Source organism: Syngnathoides biaculeatus, chromosome 9, assembly GCF_019802595.1.
Source record: "Syngnathoides biaculeatus isolate LvHL_M chromosome 9, ASM1980259v1, whole genome shotgun sequence".
NCBI classification, from domain to species: domain Eukaryota; kingdom Metazoa; phylum Chordata; class Actinopteri; order Syngnathiformes; family Syngnathidae; genus Syngnathoides; species Syngnathoides biaculeatus.
In genome coordinates, this window is record NC_084648.1 from 9,704,266 (window position 1) to 9,724,193 (window position 19,928).

General features: G+C 42.9%; 1 protein-coding gene across 3 annotated transcripts; it reads right to left on the reverse strand.

The window, feature by feature from the left end:
• Positions 1-253: 253 nt before the first annotated feature.
• LOC133506773 (homeobox protein OTX1-like) lies at positions 254-19,926 on the reverse strand. Of its 3 annotated transcripts, XM_061831239.1 has the most exons (6): positions 19,821-19,926; positions 17,705-17,824; positions 14,101-14,994; positions 6,381-6,518; positions 3,496-3,647; positions 254-2,941 (listed from the first exon to the last, which is right to left on the reverse strand). In XM_061831239.1, the coding sequence occupies exons 4-6, from the start codon at positions 6,484-6,486 to the stop codon at positions 2,216-2,218; spliced, it is 984 nt and encodes a 327-aa protein (XP_061687223.1). In that variant the 5' UTR covers positions 6,487-6,518; positions 14,101-14,994; positions 17,705-17,824; positions 19,821-19,926; the 3' UTR covers positions 254-2,215. The 3 variants fall into 3 exon arrangements, with proteins under 3 accessions (XP_061687223.1, XP_061687222.1, XP_061687221.1); XM_061831238.1 differs by lacking the exons at positions 14,101-14,994; positions 17,705-17,824; positions 19,821-19,926 and adding an exon at positions 7,262-7,491; XM_061831237.1 differs by lacking the exons at positions 14,101-14,994; positions 17,705-17,824; positions 19,821-19,926 and adding an exon at positions 6,852-6,943.
• Between the last annotated feature and the right edge of the window lie 2 nt (positions 19,927-19,928).

Here is a 19,928-nt window from a genome sequence, read left to right on the forward strand (position 1 = left end):
ACCCCAAGTCAGTTTAGTCAATCAAGAGGGCCCCCCCCCCCACTCTGCCCCCCAACACCACACCACCAAAAAAACTCCCCAAACAGGTTCCATATCAATACTTGTTTACATGAAAGCAATCTTATCCTGCTGGCATGAGTCGCTTGCATGCAGTGACAAAAAAATTGAGATTTAGGATGATTTTTTATTTTTATTTTTTTTTTTAGGAAGGAGGGGGGTCATTTATGACTTTTTAGTTTCGCCCAGTTATTTATCTTTTTCATGGACCGTCACAAAAAACGTGACACTTGGCGACTCACACCCACACATTGAGCGATTCGATCTACGGGTGCGCAGCGACAGGAAATTGCAACCCTGTGTCGGGATTTGCGGCTCCTCATATTATTGTTTTACTTTTATCTAACCATAAAACCGTAACGTCGTGGTCGAGATAAAAACGGGTTGGCGCAAAGCAAAGAAGTAGACGAGAATAAAGGAGAGGGTCAGAGCAAGTTGAGAGGCTGTTTAGAAACCCAAGTATAATACCGGCTTTGGATGTGAATTTTAACAGCCACAAGTGTGTTGAATCAGTAACACCGGCTTGCTTTTTACCAGGTAAAAAATCTTTCCATAATTTAAGGAATTGCGTCCAAATGTGCCTTCGAGAGACTAATCTATGCATTTGTCTCCAGCAAGTTAGACGAGGGTCACAGTCTCCTCACTGGGCTCTCGAAACAAGCCGGAAGAAAGAGACAGCTGCAGTACAACCAGAATGCTGCCGCTCCAGTCCTGACAAGAACCAGGGAATACGACCCTTGTTAGCCCAGTGCTTAAGTCTCTGCACCGAGAGAATAGATTTTAAAACGTGGTCAAGCAGCAAAGTTAATCTCTAACATGTTGGAGCCATATGAACCTTCTCGGGCTCAGAGAACCTCTGGTCGTTTTCTCCTGGTAGTGATGTGCCCCAGAGTCAGTGGGTAAAAAAAACTCTGAGACTTCATTTCAGTTTAACGCTGCTGATAAAATCTGGAAAAGTCTTGCTTACAATGTTCAAATCCATGTTCACTTCACACATTATTTCAAGGAAAGATGCAGTACTTTGAATCCAACTTTTATTACAATGGTACTTATTCACAGAATACTGACATGAGATGTCTGATAAAAGAAGTATGAACATCATTGGTGTGAACAATCAAGTATTGCCATACACACGTCAGTAGGCTGAATATCTTAGCAGCATCAGAGAAGGAAAAACGATCATCCTCAACAAGAAGGAATACCTCAAATCTTTTTGAGGTTGTGGACTTCGTCCTCCTCCTCCTCCTTTACCTGAGATGTGGGCATGTCAACTTGGTTTCTGGAGCTTCTGGAGGACTTTCCTAGGCCTTGTTGGCTTTGTCAACTAGTAGAATCAAGAATATTTTCTTTACCCGAGTCTTGAATGTTGTCCACCTTGTCCTTTAGGAAGACCTCAGGTCCTGTTGGAGTTATGGACTAAAATTAAAAGAAGACTAGAAAACTGCTGGACGTGTCGCTCTTTCTCTCAAGCACCCGAGATGTTAGTGTGTCCACCTCGTCTCTGGACTTTTCGGAAAAAAAAAATCCTCATGGAAACCTACTGAAGTCTTCTTGGATAAGTAGATCAGAACATGATTCTTGGATCTGTCTCTCTTTTTACTTTGCTTGAAACATATCTACCTTGTCTCTGGACCTTCGTTAATTCAGGAAAACCTTCCCGGTTCTTGTTTGCATTGTGGTCTAGAAGTAGTATCCTGTACCTGTTTCAGTTCTTCTCCCTCACCCGAGACATCGGTGTGTCCACCTTGTCCTGGTGGTTTTTTTTTTTGTTTTGAAAGCAGAAATTCCTTCAGGTGTTTTCCTCAAGTCTCACAGGGTTGCAAACTACAAAAGGTCCTCTTCTTGGCATATTCACATTGTCTCTCAACTACTTTGAAATGAGATTCTTCTTCTTCTTCTCCTTCACTTGTGTCCACCTCATCTCTGACTTCTCAGGTCCTTTTGGAGTTGTGGATTAGAAGAAGACTCCTGGAACTGTCTTCCCGTTCCTCGTTTGACAAGCGTGTCTCTGCATTTTCTCTGGACTTTTTCGTTCCTGAAGAAAGAAGTTCCCCAAGTATTCCGGAGTTATGGATAAGAAATCGATGACTGAACCTGTCTGTACTTCTTTCTTATCCGAGACGTGGGTACATCCACCGGGTGTCCAAGAACCAGGAAGTCAAAGCACCTGGAATCGCCATGCGGCCTGCTCCTTGTAGTCCAAACATTCAGAGGCGTTAAAGTTGAGCTTCCAGGCCGAAGTGGCCGCCTGCTCCTTGTAGTCCAAACACTCGGCTGAGTTGAAGGGGAGCCCGGGGGTTCCGTACGCCTGATGGGGGTGCGTCGGCGGCAGCGGGTGGTGATGGTGATGATGGTGGTGGTGGTGGCCCGATGTCGTACCCATGTGGTGGTGGCTGTGTCCTGCCATTGGGCTGAGCTGGTGGGAGTGGTGGTGGGCGTGTACGGGCGCCCCCAAGTATGAGCTACAGTCCATGCTGTTGAAGTAGGAACCCGACGCCGAGGTTGAGAATCCTTGACCGTAGGCCGCCGCGGCCGTCTGGCCATAAGAAACGGAGTAGGATGGCGTCCCCCCTGGTGCGGCGGATGAGACGGCCCGCTGCAAGCAGGATGTGGCGGTGGCGCCGACCGTGGGAGTGAGAGGGTCCGGTAGCGGGGCGGGCGAGATGGGCGTCGGGCTCCAAATGGAGGACACGGACACTGCGAGAGAGGAGGAAGACAAGGAGCTTGACGCGGTGGAGGCGGTGGGCGGTGTGAACTGCCCACTGCTTTCTGAACTGCTGCTCTCTCGGGTGGGAGATGACTTCTTCTTCTGTGGTTTGGCTTTGGAACTGTTGCTGCTCTGCTGCTGCTGACGGCATTTGGCCCTCCGGTTCTTGAACCATACCTGTACAGGACGGAACAGGACAGATACGGACACAGGTCAACATTACACACAAAACAAATCTGTCAACAAAATGTAAATAAGATAGAAGAGAATGAAAAGACATTGTTATAAGTGGAATTACTGCAGGTTGGGACAAGCTGTAAGTCATAACAAAAACTTCAACTATGTATGTAACATGCCATTTGTGCTAATTGTAAGTGTGTACTTTTTGACTGTTACTGGTATTTTACTAGTTACTGTACACTGTAAGGAAGCCAGTAAGTGTCATCGCGCATACAGATTAACAACAGACTGGACTGGTCGCCTGCCAAAAACAAACACTGGACTGGTCGCCTGTCGATGAGCACAACACAGATGATGGATTAGCCACCAATAAACACACAAACAGCTTTGTGCATATTTTTATGTGTTTGTCAACAATTCATCAGTAATGATCATGATGAAGAATCCATGTTGTGATACTTTATTTCTCAAGGATGAGTGAGTGAGTCGTGAAGTCATTGCCGTGTTGCCCCCCCCCCCCTTCACTCCTCCCACTTTTGCATACACTGTACCTGCACACGCGACTCAGGCAGGTTGATCTTGAGCGCCACCTCCTCCCGCATGAAGATGTCTGGGTAGCGCGTCTTGGCAAACAAACACTCCAAGATGTCCAGCTGCGTGCGCGTAAAGGTCGTTCGCTCACGGCGCTGCTTGCGCGGGTTGCCTGCCGATCGCAACATCAACAACAACAACTAAAACAACAATAAAAGACAACAACCTAAAAAAAAAAAAAAACACCAACATGATGACCAGCAACAATAAAACAAAATAAAAACAACTGCATGAAAATGTATAAAAACAAAAAAAAGTTTTAGAAAGACGACAGCTTTCACAACAGTATAAAAAAACAACAGCAGTGACCAAAAACAGCAACATAAAACACAACGTAAAAACAATGCGAAACAGCAGCATCTAATACAACATGAAAAAACATATACCATAACTAAAAAAAAAGAGAAGATAATATGTTAGTAAGCAGAATACTACCACATTCAAGCAGAACACAATTAATTTGTCAACGCAAGTGAAAGTGCTGACAACATGAGGGTGACTGATGACATTATACTCGAGTACAAGTCAGATTTTGTCGTAAAACTACATAAGAAAACTTCTTCACTCAGCTTCTTATTATTTTATTATTATTTTTCATTATTTTTCATTTATTCCAATTTATTCTTATTATTGTTCTTATTTAGCCCTGAGCTTTTTTTTTTTTTTTTGAGAAAAAAAAAAACAAGTTCAAGGTCTACATGTACAATGTCAAAGTGCAAGAAAAATGAGTACAACTCATCATTCTACTACTACTGTTCCTGATAAATTTACAAATCATATAATGTCCGACTTGTAATGCAACAAAAACGCTGCGACAGTATTGTCAAATGGAATACTGTATGTAAACTTTTGAAAAATGTTCTCATGAAACGGGGAGGCTTGGCATGTGAGGTGCTTTGGGAGGATTTAGGAAATCCCCAAAGCAAACAAACAAAAGCTCCCCGTGCAGGGAGTTTTGTATTTATAACGCAAATATTACTTTATGTAATGTGCTTTTGTAAATACTAAAAGAACTTTCACTTTATTATCCCGCCAAGATATTTCAAGAGCTTTAACAGTGAATGTCTCCTCCTTCAACCACTGGTGACTGCGGCATCGGGAGCCCCTTTGGCCTCAGCATATTGCTCAATGGCACGCCGACATGCTCACGTGCCTCGAGGGTCAAACCCGCAACTTTCAGGTGGGGAGAAGACCCCCAACTGAACCGTGCCACCCCTTCTTCCAAATTCACCATTTACACGATATCGTATGTCCAAACATAGACATTATTTGGCATGGTCATGTATGTTTTCATCACCAATAATAATAATATCTTGAAAAAGTGCAATAAAGTCAAATTAGTGTCGGAGTAAAAATAAAAGAAAAAAAATAGATGTAACTGTGTAAATTGTATAAATGTTGTGAGTTACTTTTTAAAAGTGATTGTCGTGTGTGTGTGTGTGTGTGTGTGTGTGTGTGTTGCTATAGCAAGCATCAAACTGATATGTTTCTGATGAATTTACAAATGAAATTGCAGTCATAATTGTAACATGAAGACAAAGGTGTCGAATGACAAAGGACACCAATTGCTAATTTCCAATTACTAATTCTTTAAATATTGTAATATTCACTACCTTTTTACGAGTGCATGTTCATTCATAGGCATTTTTTTTGTGTCACAGAAAAACACACGTGACCAAATTTAAAATGATTTAAATGGAGGGAAAAAAAATGTATGGCTGCAGTTTTAGTTCTATTTACTATTCTGTATCAATGAGTTTCATGTTATTTTCTAGTCAGTAACTAAACAGGTTGAAACTAAACACACTTCATGTGATATCTTAATTTTTATAACTTTAAGAAGTACACAAAAAAGTACAATAAATATCATTTAGTGTTGTCTACTACTGATACTAAAATATAATTCTTAATATTTGGAGGTGCAAAGTGCTTATCTTTGTTGTCGTTATTGGACCAGCATACTTTTTTTAACATAAAGTTTTGGCTCTTATGTCAGAGTTACCCTAAGATATTTTTTTTTTTGGGGGGGGGCTTTCTATAAAAGAAAGTGTCAAAACGGACAAATCAAATTTAAAATAAAGACAAATGGGTCAAATAGGTTTTCTTAAAGTTAAATACGTTTTTCTACTCTGTGAGAAATTTTTAATAATGACTATGTTAATTAAATTATAATAATAAAATTAAGAGTAAGCATTTATCATTGGTTGTTAATATAAATTGTTATACTTGTTGCATTACTTTGGGCATTTTAATTAAAAACTTCAACTTAAATTCAAACTGAACTTCATTGAAACAGATCGTTTTTAACGTTTTTATTTCTTGATCTCATAATTAACTTGTTAATTTATTGTAAATGATCAAAATAGTAAAATAAACTATTTATGATGCATTTAAAATTTATCAACCAATTGGTTAACCAATTACAGTAAGATTGACTACAGTTTAGAAAGATTAAAAATGTTTTTTTTATTGCACTACCCTACTTCAAGTCCATATAAATTGAATACATTGAATTCAAATCGACTGGGTTTTTTTTTCATACGTTTTAAATGATGTATTGTAATAATGAAAAGTTGAGTGAACTTGAGTATGTCAAAAGTTAATTTGGAGTTTGCACTCTTACAATATCAATTTGCTTTGCACGACTATGACACTTAATGCTGCAGATGTATTGCACAAAACTAGTACTTAACAAAACTTGGTTTGTCTTAACTCCTCAATATATTGGCCCAAAAGTTGACACACCGCAGCATGATCGGACCACGACACGTGTTCAACTAAATATTGTACTCTTACATAATATATCGGGAGAGGTCGGCAGGCGTGAGGCGTCTACGGTACGTACCGGGGAAGCCGACCGAGGGGTGCAGCAGGTCCATGGCGGCTTCGCTCAGGCCCTGCAGGCGGTTCATGCAGGCGTACGGGCCCTGCTTGAGGTAAGAAGACATCATGCCACAGGCAGACGCGCACAAACGCGCACCACCTGCGAGCGCACGCATATTTATTATTATGAATGACAGTAGTTGGCAAATCACTTCAATATAGAACACGACATCAAATAAAACAAAATAGCATTTTTATAATATGATGCCTATGTAATTATCTCAGTCATCCCGGAGCTTTTAATCATCATTTAGCTGTGCACGTTGCGTAAAATAAAAGCGAGTATCTAAAAGTTTTAATTTGTGAACGGATTATTTCGTTCCAATTTTATAAAGTTTGCTAACACAGCAGAAGAGAAGTTAAATGAAGGCTCTCGTCTTCATGACATTTTAATTGATTCCATATCTTGAACCACCTGCCACAAATTAAGTACCTTTTAGCATCTATGCATTTTTTTTACTTGATTACATAAGCAAATTGCTTTTGTAACTTACAACAGGAGTTTCATTCTCCTCTATTCAATAAATAAGTCACTAAAGGTACAGTTATCATCTAAACAATCTTAATGAATGTCAAATGTGCTGTTAATTCTTCTGTTTCCACAGCCGCATGCGAAATGTTAATGTTTTGTATGTGCAAATGACGCTCAGTCATTACAATGGAAATGAGATCCGCGCTACGACAATTAGCACCATTGTTGACGCATTAAAAACTTTTATGGTGATAAGCGGCCGCCCTTTGTATTTCTATTCCCATTTAGTTCGACTTAAAATGAAGACAAGTGGTGCGGTGTCAGTGATGAGCAAAACAAAAAAGACAATAAAATAAAAGACAAAATCTCACCTTTCTTTCTTTTTTTTTTTTTTTTTTGGATTGGCCTACTTTAACTATTTTTTTAAAAGTCAAAAAAGCGTTAATATCCACATTGGAAGAGTACCATATATCCACATGGAGGAAAGGTTCACCAGTTGCTTCAGCATAACACGTAAAAAATATTTAAGGTCGCAATATGAAACTAATGAAAAAGTGAGTTGTTTTTGTTGTGTCAGCAGATGATTGACGCGGGTCTCCGCGGCTCGCCAACTAAAGAGTCAAGGAAACGACGGGCTTTCCAGCTTTTAGCCAATCACAGCGTCCCTTTGAGACCCCTTTGTCCAATCGCATTGCCAGATAGGAAGAGAAATTCCGCCCACTGGTGAAAAGAAGACAGTTTGCGTGACGAGGGGAAAAATTTACCTCGCGAAGACGAAGCAAATTTGCCTTGTCGTTTTTTCATAGAGAAATAAAATATACAAAAAGAATGAAAAAGGGTTGTGCCTTGTCGCCCTAGCAGTGAAGTAAAGCGCTCAAGCTTGACATGAGTCAGCCAATCACAGCGTGCCCTCGCGTACCTCAGGTGGCTTTCCCGTCCAATTAGATTGCCAGATTTACCGAGGAACCGTCACGTGACAAATGGTAAATTAGCTACGCTAAAAGTTGGACAAGAACACCAAACCAAGTTCCCTTCTTGGGATCTTTTTTTTTTTTTTTGGTCACAGTTCTTCAATTTAGGCGGATTTGTGTGCAAATTTATTTCCTCTCACGCACTGACGTGTTGTTTTTGTCGAAAAGAATACGGTTCAGTGTTGTTACTTTTAAATTGGTCTCGAATGAGCCAACCACCATTTTAGCACAACACTCTTTTTAATTTTTGTAAAAGAAAATAATAAAAATAAAATCAAATAAACCCAAAATATAGTTTTTATTGACAACTACAACAGCTTTTAGATGTGTACAACCATATTAATCTGTGGCGTAGTGACTCTACTCGCAAATCCCTACGATAGGTTTCTAATGACGTCACCTTCCACTTTAGACCAATCGGCTAAATTAACGATAGAAAAAAACTTCCCGCTTCACCTATTACCTGTGTTGTCTGACCTCTATGACACACAAGATGCCGTAATGGGAAACCTAACCATCATGAACGTGCTTTTGTTTCGTCATTTCACTAGCTAGCATCTAACTAAAAGTATTTTACAGACTAGTTGAGGGCGGGGTCGGCATTTAGTGTGAGGTGGTAGACTACGTGTTTCCCTTTTTAGGTCAGTTAGGACTTCCTAATTGACTTAGGTACTCCCACGACCCCTGTGAGGATAAGGATCTTGGAAAACGGACACTGACATTTTCCTTCGGGCTTGGCCTCACGAGGGTGGCAGGTGTGCTGGAGCCTATCCCAGCCAGCTCTGGGCCAGAGACGGTGTACACTTGAACTGTTTGCCAGCCAATTGCAGGGCGCATAGAAACAAACGACCAGTCACACTCACATGCACACCTATGGCCAATTTACAGTCTCCAGTTAAAGCAGGTTTTTGGGATTGGCGAGGAAATTGGAGTACCCAGAGAAAACCCACGCAGGCACGGGTCGAATGTGCAAATTCCAAACAGGCGAGCTTGGATTTGAACCCAATGTGCTAGCCAATCGTCGACTGTACTGGCCAAAAAAGTTATTTCTGTTTGCTAAATGCAAGAATAGTGAGAATATTATTATTATTTGTATGCATTGTTCATGTAGGAAAACTACTATGCCTTTCAACTATTTTGGAAAACCTAGATTGTTGATGTCATGTCTTTGGAAGCTTCTGATTTATTTTATTGACAACATTACCAACATACAAAATACTAACAAAATAAATGAAATATAATATGAAAAACGTCCAGAAAAATCCATTCATTCTTCTGGCTTTTAGCAAATGGAAATATTTTGGGCAGGGCTAAGTGTGACAGAAAAAAATACTTTTATAGTGAGGGTGAAGGTGATGAAAGTAGGGGGAGTAAAAAAAAAAAAAAAGTTTGTGTGTGTGTACATGTGCTACTAATCCACACACTGAGCACAAGTATCAAGATATCAAGTGGACTGAGGCGTCCTTGTTGTCGGCTCTAATCCCAAATTGCTTGAGTATTTTCTTAATGCTAAACCAGTAAATCCCGGGATCAGGTGGCCCGGGTGGAGTGTTGCGCGGTGGACCTTCCTTCACTTCTCATTGCTCTCCTTGTCTCTCTCCGTACAGCCAAAATGGCAGCATTTGAGAGAGAGAGTGAGAGAGAGAGAGAGAGGGAGAGAGAGGCTGCCGGTGAGCTTTTTTAATGCTCTGGCTGCAAAAAGTAGAAGACGTGCAAGTGAAAGAGAGTGCGGCGCTGTCAGGACAAGAATAATTGCATCCATGTTTGATTTAAATCCAGTGGGGTAGTTAAAAACAGAAAACTCTCCATCAGGGGCGGGCAAAAATATGGAAGGCTGAATTCTTTATTCCACCCCAACAAGAGTTATATCAAGTTCTGTACAATATTTCATGAAATTGGTATTTTTTTCTTGCTGTAATTAGTTGATTGAAATATATGTTTGTTGTTAAAATCAATTCATTTAATTAATTACAGTGGATCCCCACATACTTGTGGTTTGTCACCTGTAGATTGACCGTTTTTTTTCCTGCACTTTTTTTTATCCTTCTTTTTTTTATTTTTGGGGAGGGAAGCAATCCAGAAAATATTTTGGGATGGTTTCCACTTTTTTTTGTAAGAATCTTTTTAAATGCAACTCTAAAGTGAAATATAATTATCCACAGATTTAACCATTTACTGTTTGTGCCTTTAATAGTGTATTTATTTATATTATAATTATGTATTTATTTAGTGTATTTGTTGTTTTCTGCAAATAATCTGAAAAATAAAAATTTTAAAACATTTTCATTCATTTTGTTAATGACAGAATAATTAATTTTATTGAAATTCATTTTCATTCATTTCCCAATTAGGAAATGAATGAAAATGAATACAAAACTTGAGAATAAACTTTTTTGTTGAACCAAGTTCAATATTTCACTTTTTATTTTACCTCATCAAAAAGTGACCTCAAATGTACCCCTTGAGGACCAAATTTTGCACCACCCTTTCATACGTGGTCACACTTTTTAACTGGAATGACAAGAAATTAATAAGCAAAATAAAGCATGAACATGAAGAGAATCTCCCCATCAATTCTAAAATGTAAACCGTGACAGTTTGAACTTTAGAGTTACCCGACCCGGCATTCTGGTACTTGTACTCCAAATGATTTGGACCCTCAGTCCACCTCGTTTACTTTTTCTATCTGTAAATTGCACACAGTCTCCCCCCCCCCCCTACACACACACACACTCAGAACTTGGAAACTGGGCCGCTTCTAAGTCAAGGTACCACTGTCCTGTAATTAAAAATTACGCTGATCATTTGTCAGTTTTCAGGATGTGACAGTTTCTCGGCGTGGGGGCGACCAAGAGTTTTGACCACCTCCGAATTGAATACGCGGGAAAACCCCTGACGGTAGCAGTAACAACAGCAGTGTGCGAAGAGCACCTGGGGGGGGGGGGGATGGGGGGGGCATGTCGCTGTCAATCAAAGCCGCAGTGTACCCGCCCCTCTCATTAAGAACACAAACAATGAAGAGGACCCTAAGGGGGGAGAGGAGGGAGAGTGGAATCGAACACCAGAACCATGGGACAAACTGACCTCATCCAGTGCCCATCACCCCCCAGCACTGTGTGTGTGTGTGTGTGTGTTTGTGAAGGGATTTACTGAGGTGTATGTGTGTGTGTTGGGCGGGGCGGGGGGTAGTGGTAACTTGCAATCCTTTTAGGATTATACCCCCCGCACCTCAACCCTGCTCCACCGCTCTGTTCTAGTCTCTTTCAGGGTGTCAGCCCTCGGGCGATCGTGTTTAAACCGGCTTCATTCACAAATATCCCACAACAAAGCGTCGCCGTGGAAACTTTATGAGCACCGGCGCGACGCCCAGGAATGCACACGCACGCGCTGCGCCGCGTTCGAAAATATTGGCAACGCCCGTCCGCCCCCTCGTTTGGCATCCTGTTTTTGCCATCTCGGAGGCCGGATTTGAGAAGGCAAAAATGTCTTTGATGTTTGTACTGAGCCAAAAGCTGTGTGCTGTATCACAGTTTTGCATTGGCGGGATCTTGTGGCACTGTAGTGCCAAGGAACTATGTTGTTTTGAGTTGAGGAGCATCCTGGAGTGGGTTGCCACCATTTTGAGACTCGGCAAAAGGTCCAACGAGACAAGCGCACACAGCTAAAATAGCTAAGGAGTGGTTTCAGAACAACTCCATGACTAAGCCCTGACTTAAACCCAATCAAGCATCCCTGGAAATGGCTGTCCATCGACATTCAACTTGACAGAATCGCAGAGGATCTCCAAGGAGGAGGGGCAGCCGATCCCCAAATCCGGGTGTGAAAAAACGTTTTGCATCATTCCCAAAAAAACATTTATGGCTGCATTAACTCAAACGAGAGCATCTACTAAATACAGTACTGAGCAAAGGGTCTGAATACATTGGCTGTGGGATATTTCTTTTTTTTTTTTTTTATCAATGAATCTACATACATGTCAACGATTTTTTTTTCTGTCAAAATTGAGTGCTTTGTGTACGTTAATGAGGAAAAAAGAACAACTGATTTTAGCAAATGGTTGCAATATCTATCCATCTATCCATTTTCTTTACTCACAAGGGTTGCGGAGAGTGCTGGAACCTATCCCAGCTGTCAACAGGCAGGAGGCGGGGTACACCCTGAACTAGTTGCCAGCCAATCGGAGGGCACATTGAGACAAACAGCTGCACTTACAATCACACCTAGTGGCAATTTAGAGTGTCTAATTAATGTTGCATGTTTTGGGGGTGTGGGAGGAAACCGGAGTACCCACAGAAAACCCACGCGCGCACGGGGAGAACATGCAAAACTCCACACAGGCGGGGCCGGGATTGAACCCAGGTCCTCAGAACTGTGAGGCCAACACTTTAGCAGCTGAGCTTCGGTGCCGTGGTTGCAATATAACAAAGTGAAAAATTTAAGGGTGTCTCAACATTTTCCATAGCCACTTTGTGTGTGTGTGTGTGTATTAGATAGATAGATAGATAGATAGATAGATAGATAGATAGATAGATAGATAGATAGATAGATAGATAGATAGATAGATAGATAGATAGATAGATAGATAGATAGATAGATAGATAGATAGATAGATAGATAGATAGATAGATAGATAGATAGATAGATAGATAGATAGATAGATAGATCCTCAGTAGTCCGTCATCGGCAGACGATTGAGTTAATATCACATGACAATCCCCTCGAACCCACCACTAATTACAGTATTGATCAGCTATTGATTGGGGGGCATCTTATCAGATGAGCGAGGGTGCAGTCGTCGGGAGCCAAAGATGGCAAAAGACTTTCACTCAGTCCTAAAATCAATGCAAAAAATAAAAATGAAAAAATGCAGAAAACATGCCTCGCTCCATCAGTCAGCATGATTGGCTTTTCATATACTTTGCAACACTTCTTGATTGAGTGCCGTCTACTGTCTTTGGAGCAGGATGACAAAGCCTCCCCCAAGGAAACCGCAAAAGCCTTTTCAATATTTTAATGACATCATCATTAATCAGTCGTTAATTGACATTGATTACAGGGCCTGTCAATCTCTGTAATCCGGTTGCCAGGAAAACACGGATGTTTGCATTTTAGCAATCGTAGGTAGTAACGGTGATGGCTAGAATGGCGCTCCGTGCCACACGCGTAATTGGTCTTGCATCGATGGTAGGAGTGGGGGATCTACACATATTTTTTTTTTCAGGAGGGGGAAGAAAAATTTCTTGCATTTATAATGACTGTCAATTATTCACAGATGTGTCAGTAATGACTATCTACTGTATCATTGGCATGTCTGTCATTCCCCTTGGAGTTAAATGCAATTTTACTGCAACCATAGTGAGGATAAGCGGTACATAAAATGGACAGATGGATTATGTTTGGATTTCTTTCCTCCGATGTCTCCTGTCCATAAGCCGGAAAACGCCTCAAAGCTCGCTTGTCTTGCTTCAGTACATTTTTTCCCCTGTTTGCTTAAGATAACAAATCTGCAGTTGACCCCGAGGGCGGGGGGGAGCATTACAAATTAATCCCACTTTTAATAAATCTGTCTTAAACCCCCCCCCAAAAGAAAAGGCGGCGGAGGAGATATATATGAAAGCCTGTGATCACAGACAGCTTTTCTTGTTTGTTAGCTCTCCGTTTTACCTTTTATCCAATACTTGCTAATCCAATTTGTCTTTGGAGCAGCGACCCCAGCGTCACTTTACCATACCCGTGCAAATCCATCCATCCATCCATCCATCCATCCATCCATCCATCCATCCATCCTCGCTAAACATCACATCTTCAGCACCGTAAAGTGGTGTTGTGTAAAAAGTGTGAGATCCTGCAGAAAGTTTGGCATGAATATGCATGAAGAGCCATAATCTCATCACGGCCGACCTGAACGCCCCCCCCCTTCACCCCCCCACCCCGCTGGAGGGGAATATTGGGCAACAGCACAAAGGATTGATTTAATTACTTGAAGTGGGACTGTGCTATATGGAGGCCTTGTTAGGAGCCAGTGAAAGGCTAGGCCGTCAATGGGGCGGGGCGGGCGCGCTCCCAGATGGTAGCGACACCAAGGTAGTCGGCTTTCTCAAGTCACCAAAACTAATCCCCCAGCAGAAACTCCAACCCACCCCAGCCCACCCCACCCACCGAAAGGAGCTGCATTGATTGCAAAAAAAAAAAAAAAAAAAAATGCACATTCTGTGTTGAAGGCCAATCTGCTCGCTTACCTCCGACCAGATGAGCACATTAGCGTCACATCAGGAGAATCTTTTCTTCTTCCTCGGGCCACCAAAGAACCATCGTCCTCCTTGAGCATGTAGCGTACTTCAGTTCCACTTTGATGCCATTTCTCATGCAAGCGCCTGCGATCTGTGAAATCTTGAAAGTGCACTGAGAACATTTAAATGACACTGATGCACTGGTGAAGGCTAAACAATGGCAGGTTCCAGGAGCACACGAATATAAAATGATGTGCCATGTTCACCCCGTGAAGATAAATACCTCTTGTAGAAATTTAACCAAACCGTATAATTTCTTCACAGGAAGGTCCTCTAGTTGAATATTAACTTTTATTATATTGGGGAACATCATAGTTGGGCCAACGGGAACTCCTCCTGGTGGCCAGTCGTTGTGGTGGCTGGGTGGGTCTGGCAAAACCACCCTCGCTTCCTTGGTGTGGGACGTTTCCTCTCCTCTCAGGTAGACTCCTGGACCCGATCCCGCCTTTCGATTGATTGGGCGGAGTCCTCAGCAGGAAACGGTGTCAATTCATTTGCATGCGTCCCCAGGCACACAGCCCTGGGACTTTTCCGCTGGGTGTGGGCTCATTGACTTTCGGCGACAAATATCTCATGAATATGCAAATTGCTCGGGTATCCCCTTCCCCACACGCTCGCCCTAAAGACTTTTGTAATTTGCATAGTCACTCCCTCCACACTTCAGCGCTACAGGGAGGTTCACGACCACGTTCGGCATTCTTCTTCGCCTGTCCTTGTCCGGTTCTGTCTTGTCCTGTCCTTCCCTCGCAGGGGTAAAGTGTCAACTTTTCTCATCTTGGTTACAGTTAGTGATTTGTCTTCTGTCTTCTTTTCTCACCCCCATTTAGAACGTTTGTTGATCGACTATGGGGGAGGAAAAGTGTAATTAATGAATGGAAAAAAAAAAAATATATATATATCCCGGTACTTATTAAAATGTGTTTGAAGCACTGGAGTGTTTCCCTGTCATCTGAAGGCTTCTCGAGGAGTTTTAGCTGAAAAGGCCTGACGCGGCTTTGTGAGGCCGAGCCTTCATCACACAGCGACAAAAGGCAAAAAGGCATCATCCCATTAAGCCGCCGGCTAGTGTGAGCGCCGGGCCGGCCCCGGGGGAAGTAAGGTTCCACGCTATTAAAGCGCTTGCGAACACCCCCCCCGTGCCCGCCGGCCTTTCATGTCCTTGTTGGGCTGTCGTGGCGCCGCCTCAAGATGTTAGTGATCTCATTTACGTCGCTTGTGAGAAAACGAAGAAAAAGAGGCTCTCCTCCGGCCTCCCCCCCGTCTCGGCTCCCTTTTCTCTTGGCCGTTTTTTTTTTTCTTTTTCTCAATTTCCCCACTAACGAAGCTTCCGCATCAAAGGCTCGGCTTTACATTGATGATCACTTGAGGTGGGCTAATGTGCCTTTTCGGCCTCCCTCGTTTACTGGTCCACACCCCCTGCCGGTGGCTTTCTTATCTTCTGCTTTTTCGGGCGCTCACCTGAATTGGCTGCTCCAAACCAAAGTGGCGGCCTTCCTGTTCAATTTCGCGTTCTTTGGGACTTTTTCATGCGTAATGTTATAATTAGGGCTGATTATGGTGATAAGCGTGTATTATTGTGGATTATTATTTTTTGAAAGTGCAGAAAATGCACAAACATGAACTTATTATGATTCACTTCCTGGTTTAGTGCGTAACATCTGGCAGAAAATCTGCAAAAAATTGGATGCTTTCGACAGTCAAGGCCTCTAAACTATTATCAAAATAGTTGTCAAAGAATTGTTAATCAATTAGTTAGAGAGTAATTAGTGTCGTCCATATGTCTCGAATCCCTGCCGTTTTTCAATTTCCCCGCGAACAAAGCTTCCACCTCAAAGCTTCAGCTGTTCACTTGAGGTCAGCCAAATGCGTCCCCCCCGTGTTTACTCGTTTGCACCCCCTGTAGTTGGGTCGCTTATCTTCTGCTTTGCAGGGCAGCAAAATGAACAGGGAGGGGGGCAAAGAAACCCTTGGGCGTCACAAAACACATGCAGATTCATCTCGGTTAAATCACACGATGCATATGTACATAGATATTTCCCATCCATCCATTTTCTGACCTGCTTATCCTCACAAGGGTTGCGAGAGTCCCCGCTATCACCGGGCAAGAGGCGGGGTACACCCTGAACGTGTTGCCAGCCAACATTTACATTGATTCAAAATGACCAACTCTGCAATTGGCTGGCGACTAGTTGAGGGTGTGCTCCGCCTCCTGCCCGATGACAGCTGGGATTGGCTGGAGCACTCCCGCGACCCTCGTGAGGATAAGCAACACAGAAAACGGACGGATACCAATATCAGGCTACTCCGCCCACCTCTGAATATCAGCAGGATGAAATGAGTGACTCCTACTTTTCAATCTGATGTTCGAGTTTATTCTGGATCCCACTGTAAATCCTGAACGGAGGAAATGGAGACAAAGACACCACTTTGAATCGAATCCGTTTCACTCCGGATCACTTAGTGTGTCCTCCGAAACAAAGTAACAAGGGTTGGTTATGGCTTTTATGAGGCCAGCCGGTCGGTCGGGCGGCCTTGTGCCTCCAAAGCCTCGTCTTGTTCCGCATTTGCTCAGCCGTTTAACTTCTGGGCCAGATTACATTTCCGGGAAAAAGAGCAGCATTTTATTTGGAGGATTTGATGTGCTCGCTCATCACAAAGTCATCCGGCGAGCGTGCGAGAAGCAGCGACGCTCGGGCTAAAAGGCACAAAGAATAAATTCATTGCTAATTTCTCCATCTTTGATGGCATTAGTGTGATCTTCCGTGTGACCGTCCGCAAACGGCATTCCTGCCCGAGTTGACGGCGGCGGGCCACCCAGAGGAGGCGACGGATCCAAAGGCGAGGGGTAATCCCTCTGTTTATCCCGGCCCCGGCCTCGGCCTCCATTCTTCCCGGGATTTAAGGCCAACTTTCATTTCCATGCGGCAACAAAGCCCGTTGCCCGGCAGTGGCCGGTTGGCGCCGGGAGGGGTCCGCTGGCAAGGTCGTTGCCCCTATTGACAAGAATGTGGCCTTCGGGTGGGGGGAGGGGGTGGATAGCACCTGCGTGACGCCAGATGTACCACTTAATGACATTCATACGATTCAGACTTCATTCGTACTTCTGGGATCGCTTGATCAGCACCTTCATCCGACACACACGACGGCATTTACCAAGTTTAGATTTTAGTTTTGTTTTTGCCGTCGTTCCGTATTTACACACAGTGGAAACTTATTTCAAAACCTTGATTTGTTTTGAGACTCACTTGAAATTGTTGACTTTGTTTTAGCATTGAACACTTTCACTTACCACACACTGACATTTGAAAACAACATATTTCGTTTTGTTTCCACAATTTGATGAGTCCCTTTGAGATGTAAATTTAAAGGCTTGTACCTCAAATCCTCATTTCCGAATGAAATTAATAGAAATACGGGACCATGAACCACTTCCACCCTCCCCCTACAAAAAAAAAACCCAAAACAAAACCTTTGTGCATCACGATTTAACGCTGCAATTCGGTTCACATACTATGAGACTAAGCGTCACTGATGGCGTAAGTGGTACACACACCTGACTTTGGCCCGGGCAGTGTAGAATCGATTCCCGCTCAGTGATGGTGTCAATAGTTCAGGGTGCAGTCCGCCTTTCGCCTGAAGTTAGCTGGGACAGGCTCCAGAACCTCCTGCGACCCTTGTGAGGGTAAGCGGATTAGTAAATGGATGGCTGGATAGAATAGCTTTGCAACCAAATGAAGAACAAAAGACTTCTGCCAGTACTGTGACTCGATAAGATTATGTAATGAGCACATTTTGCTTAAAAAAAAAAACAAAAACACGTGAATACTGTATTTTGATTGATTGAAATTAATATGGGCGGCACAGTGGATCAGCTGGAAAGCGCTGGCCTCACAGTTCTGAGGACCCTGGTTCAATCCTGGACCTGCCTGTGTGGAGTTTGCATGTTCTCCCCATGCCTGCGTGGGCACTCCGGTTTCTTCCCGCTGCCCCAAATCACATGCAACATTAATTGGACACTCAAAATTGCCCCTAGGTGTGATTGTGAGTGCGGCTGTTTGTCTCGATGTGCCCTGCGATTGACTGGCAACCAGCTCAGGGTGTACCCCGCCTCCTGCCCGTTGACAGCTGGGATAGGCTCCAGCACTCCCAATGACCCTCGTGTGGATAAGCGGCAAAGAAAATGGATGGATGGAAATAAATATGATTACCCACCCCCTTCTGAAATTGTCATTTTTTAAACAGATAACCCAAGAAAACATAAAAGGCCATTTTTAAACAGTGATTTTATTTATTAAGGAAAACGTGGCGGAGCTGTAAAGTTCTGAGGACCCGGATTCAATCCCGGTTCTCCCCGTGCCCGCGTGTGTTTTCTCCGTATACTCCGGTTTCCTCCCACATCCCAAAAACATGCAACATTAATCGGACACTGTAAATTGCCCTGAGGTGTGTGATTGCTGTCTGTGTCTGTGTGGCCTGCAATTGGCTGGCAACCAGTTTAAGGTGTACCCAGCCTCCTGCCCGTTGACAGCTGGGTTAGGCTCCAGCACACCCTGCGACCCTTATGAGGATAAGTGGCAAAGAAAATGGATGGATGGCTGGATGACCCTGTATGATAAAATTGCTCTTTTTGTAAATCCTGAATTATCTGTGGTCCATCACATTTTTGGGGTTCATTTCCAATGACCACACCCACACGCGACTACCTCCAGACGTGCTTAACGAAGACATCCCTGAAATTGAACCGGCCTGACAAAATGAAGTTGGCCACGATCCAAAGAAATGTAAGAACAGATGAGAACAAAAGTACCGTAATTTTTAATTCGTTTGCTCCAGTCGAACGCGCACACCAATGTTAACTCCAGATATCGAGAAGTCTTTTCCATAGTATAATGCGCATCCAAAACTTCCTCGCGCTTCATTTATTCACATGATGGCGGCATTTCATATTTAATATGTATATAATGAATTCTATTCTGCTAGATTTATGTCGAGATCTCCTAGCTGATGATTAATATATTTGATATTGTGCCTTTGATGCCCTCTCAAGTTTACTTTTGAAATTGCAGCTTTAAGGTGGGGGGGGGCTTCCCCCTCCCATTAGCCGGGTTGGAAGATGAAATGAAAACTAGACGTGTCAACTGTCACGATGTTACCTTTACTAGAATGTGGAAAAAAAAATAAACACGCAGCCAGTAGGGGACATAAAAAGTATTTTGTCAGCCACCAATTGTGCAAATTCTCTTCAGTTTTCTGGATATTATTTGGATGATCCAGAACAAGACTGGTAGAATGTCAATGTCGGATAAAATAGCATTACAACAACTATATACAAAGAAGAAGGGCATGCTGGGAACTACGTCAATGCTGCGTGGTGACAAAACATGGCGGCTCGCTATCAGGGTATTTCCTAATGTGTAAACAAAGTACTGTACATGTACTGTAGATAGATGTGCATGTACAGTAGCATATACTGCAGATACGACTAACTGGAGCTCATCAATGTTGACAGCATGTCAAATCAGAATTTTTAAAAACTAAAATAAACTACAAAATTCTGCCTCCAACAACTTTTCAAACTGCAAACTGAATGAATCCCGTCATTTCATTTTTCTTTTTTAAAGAATCATCCCACTTGAGGTTAGAGGGATATTAGTTGAGTTTTTCCATACCAACTCAGGATAGTCTGTCCTCACGAAGATTGTTGCATAAAATGACGACGCCGGCTCGAATGAGAGACGAAGCATCTTCTAGCGCAGCCAACGACAATGATGTACGTC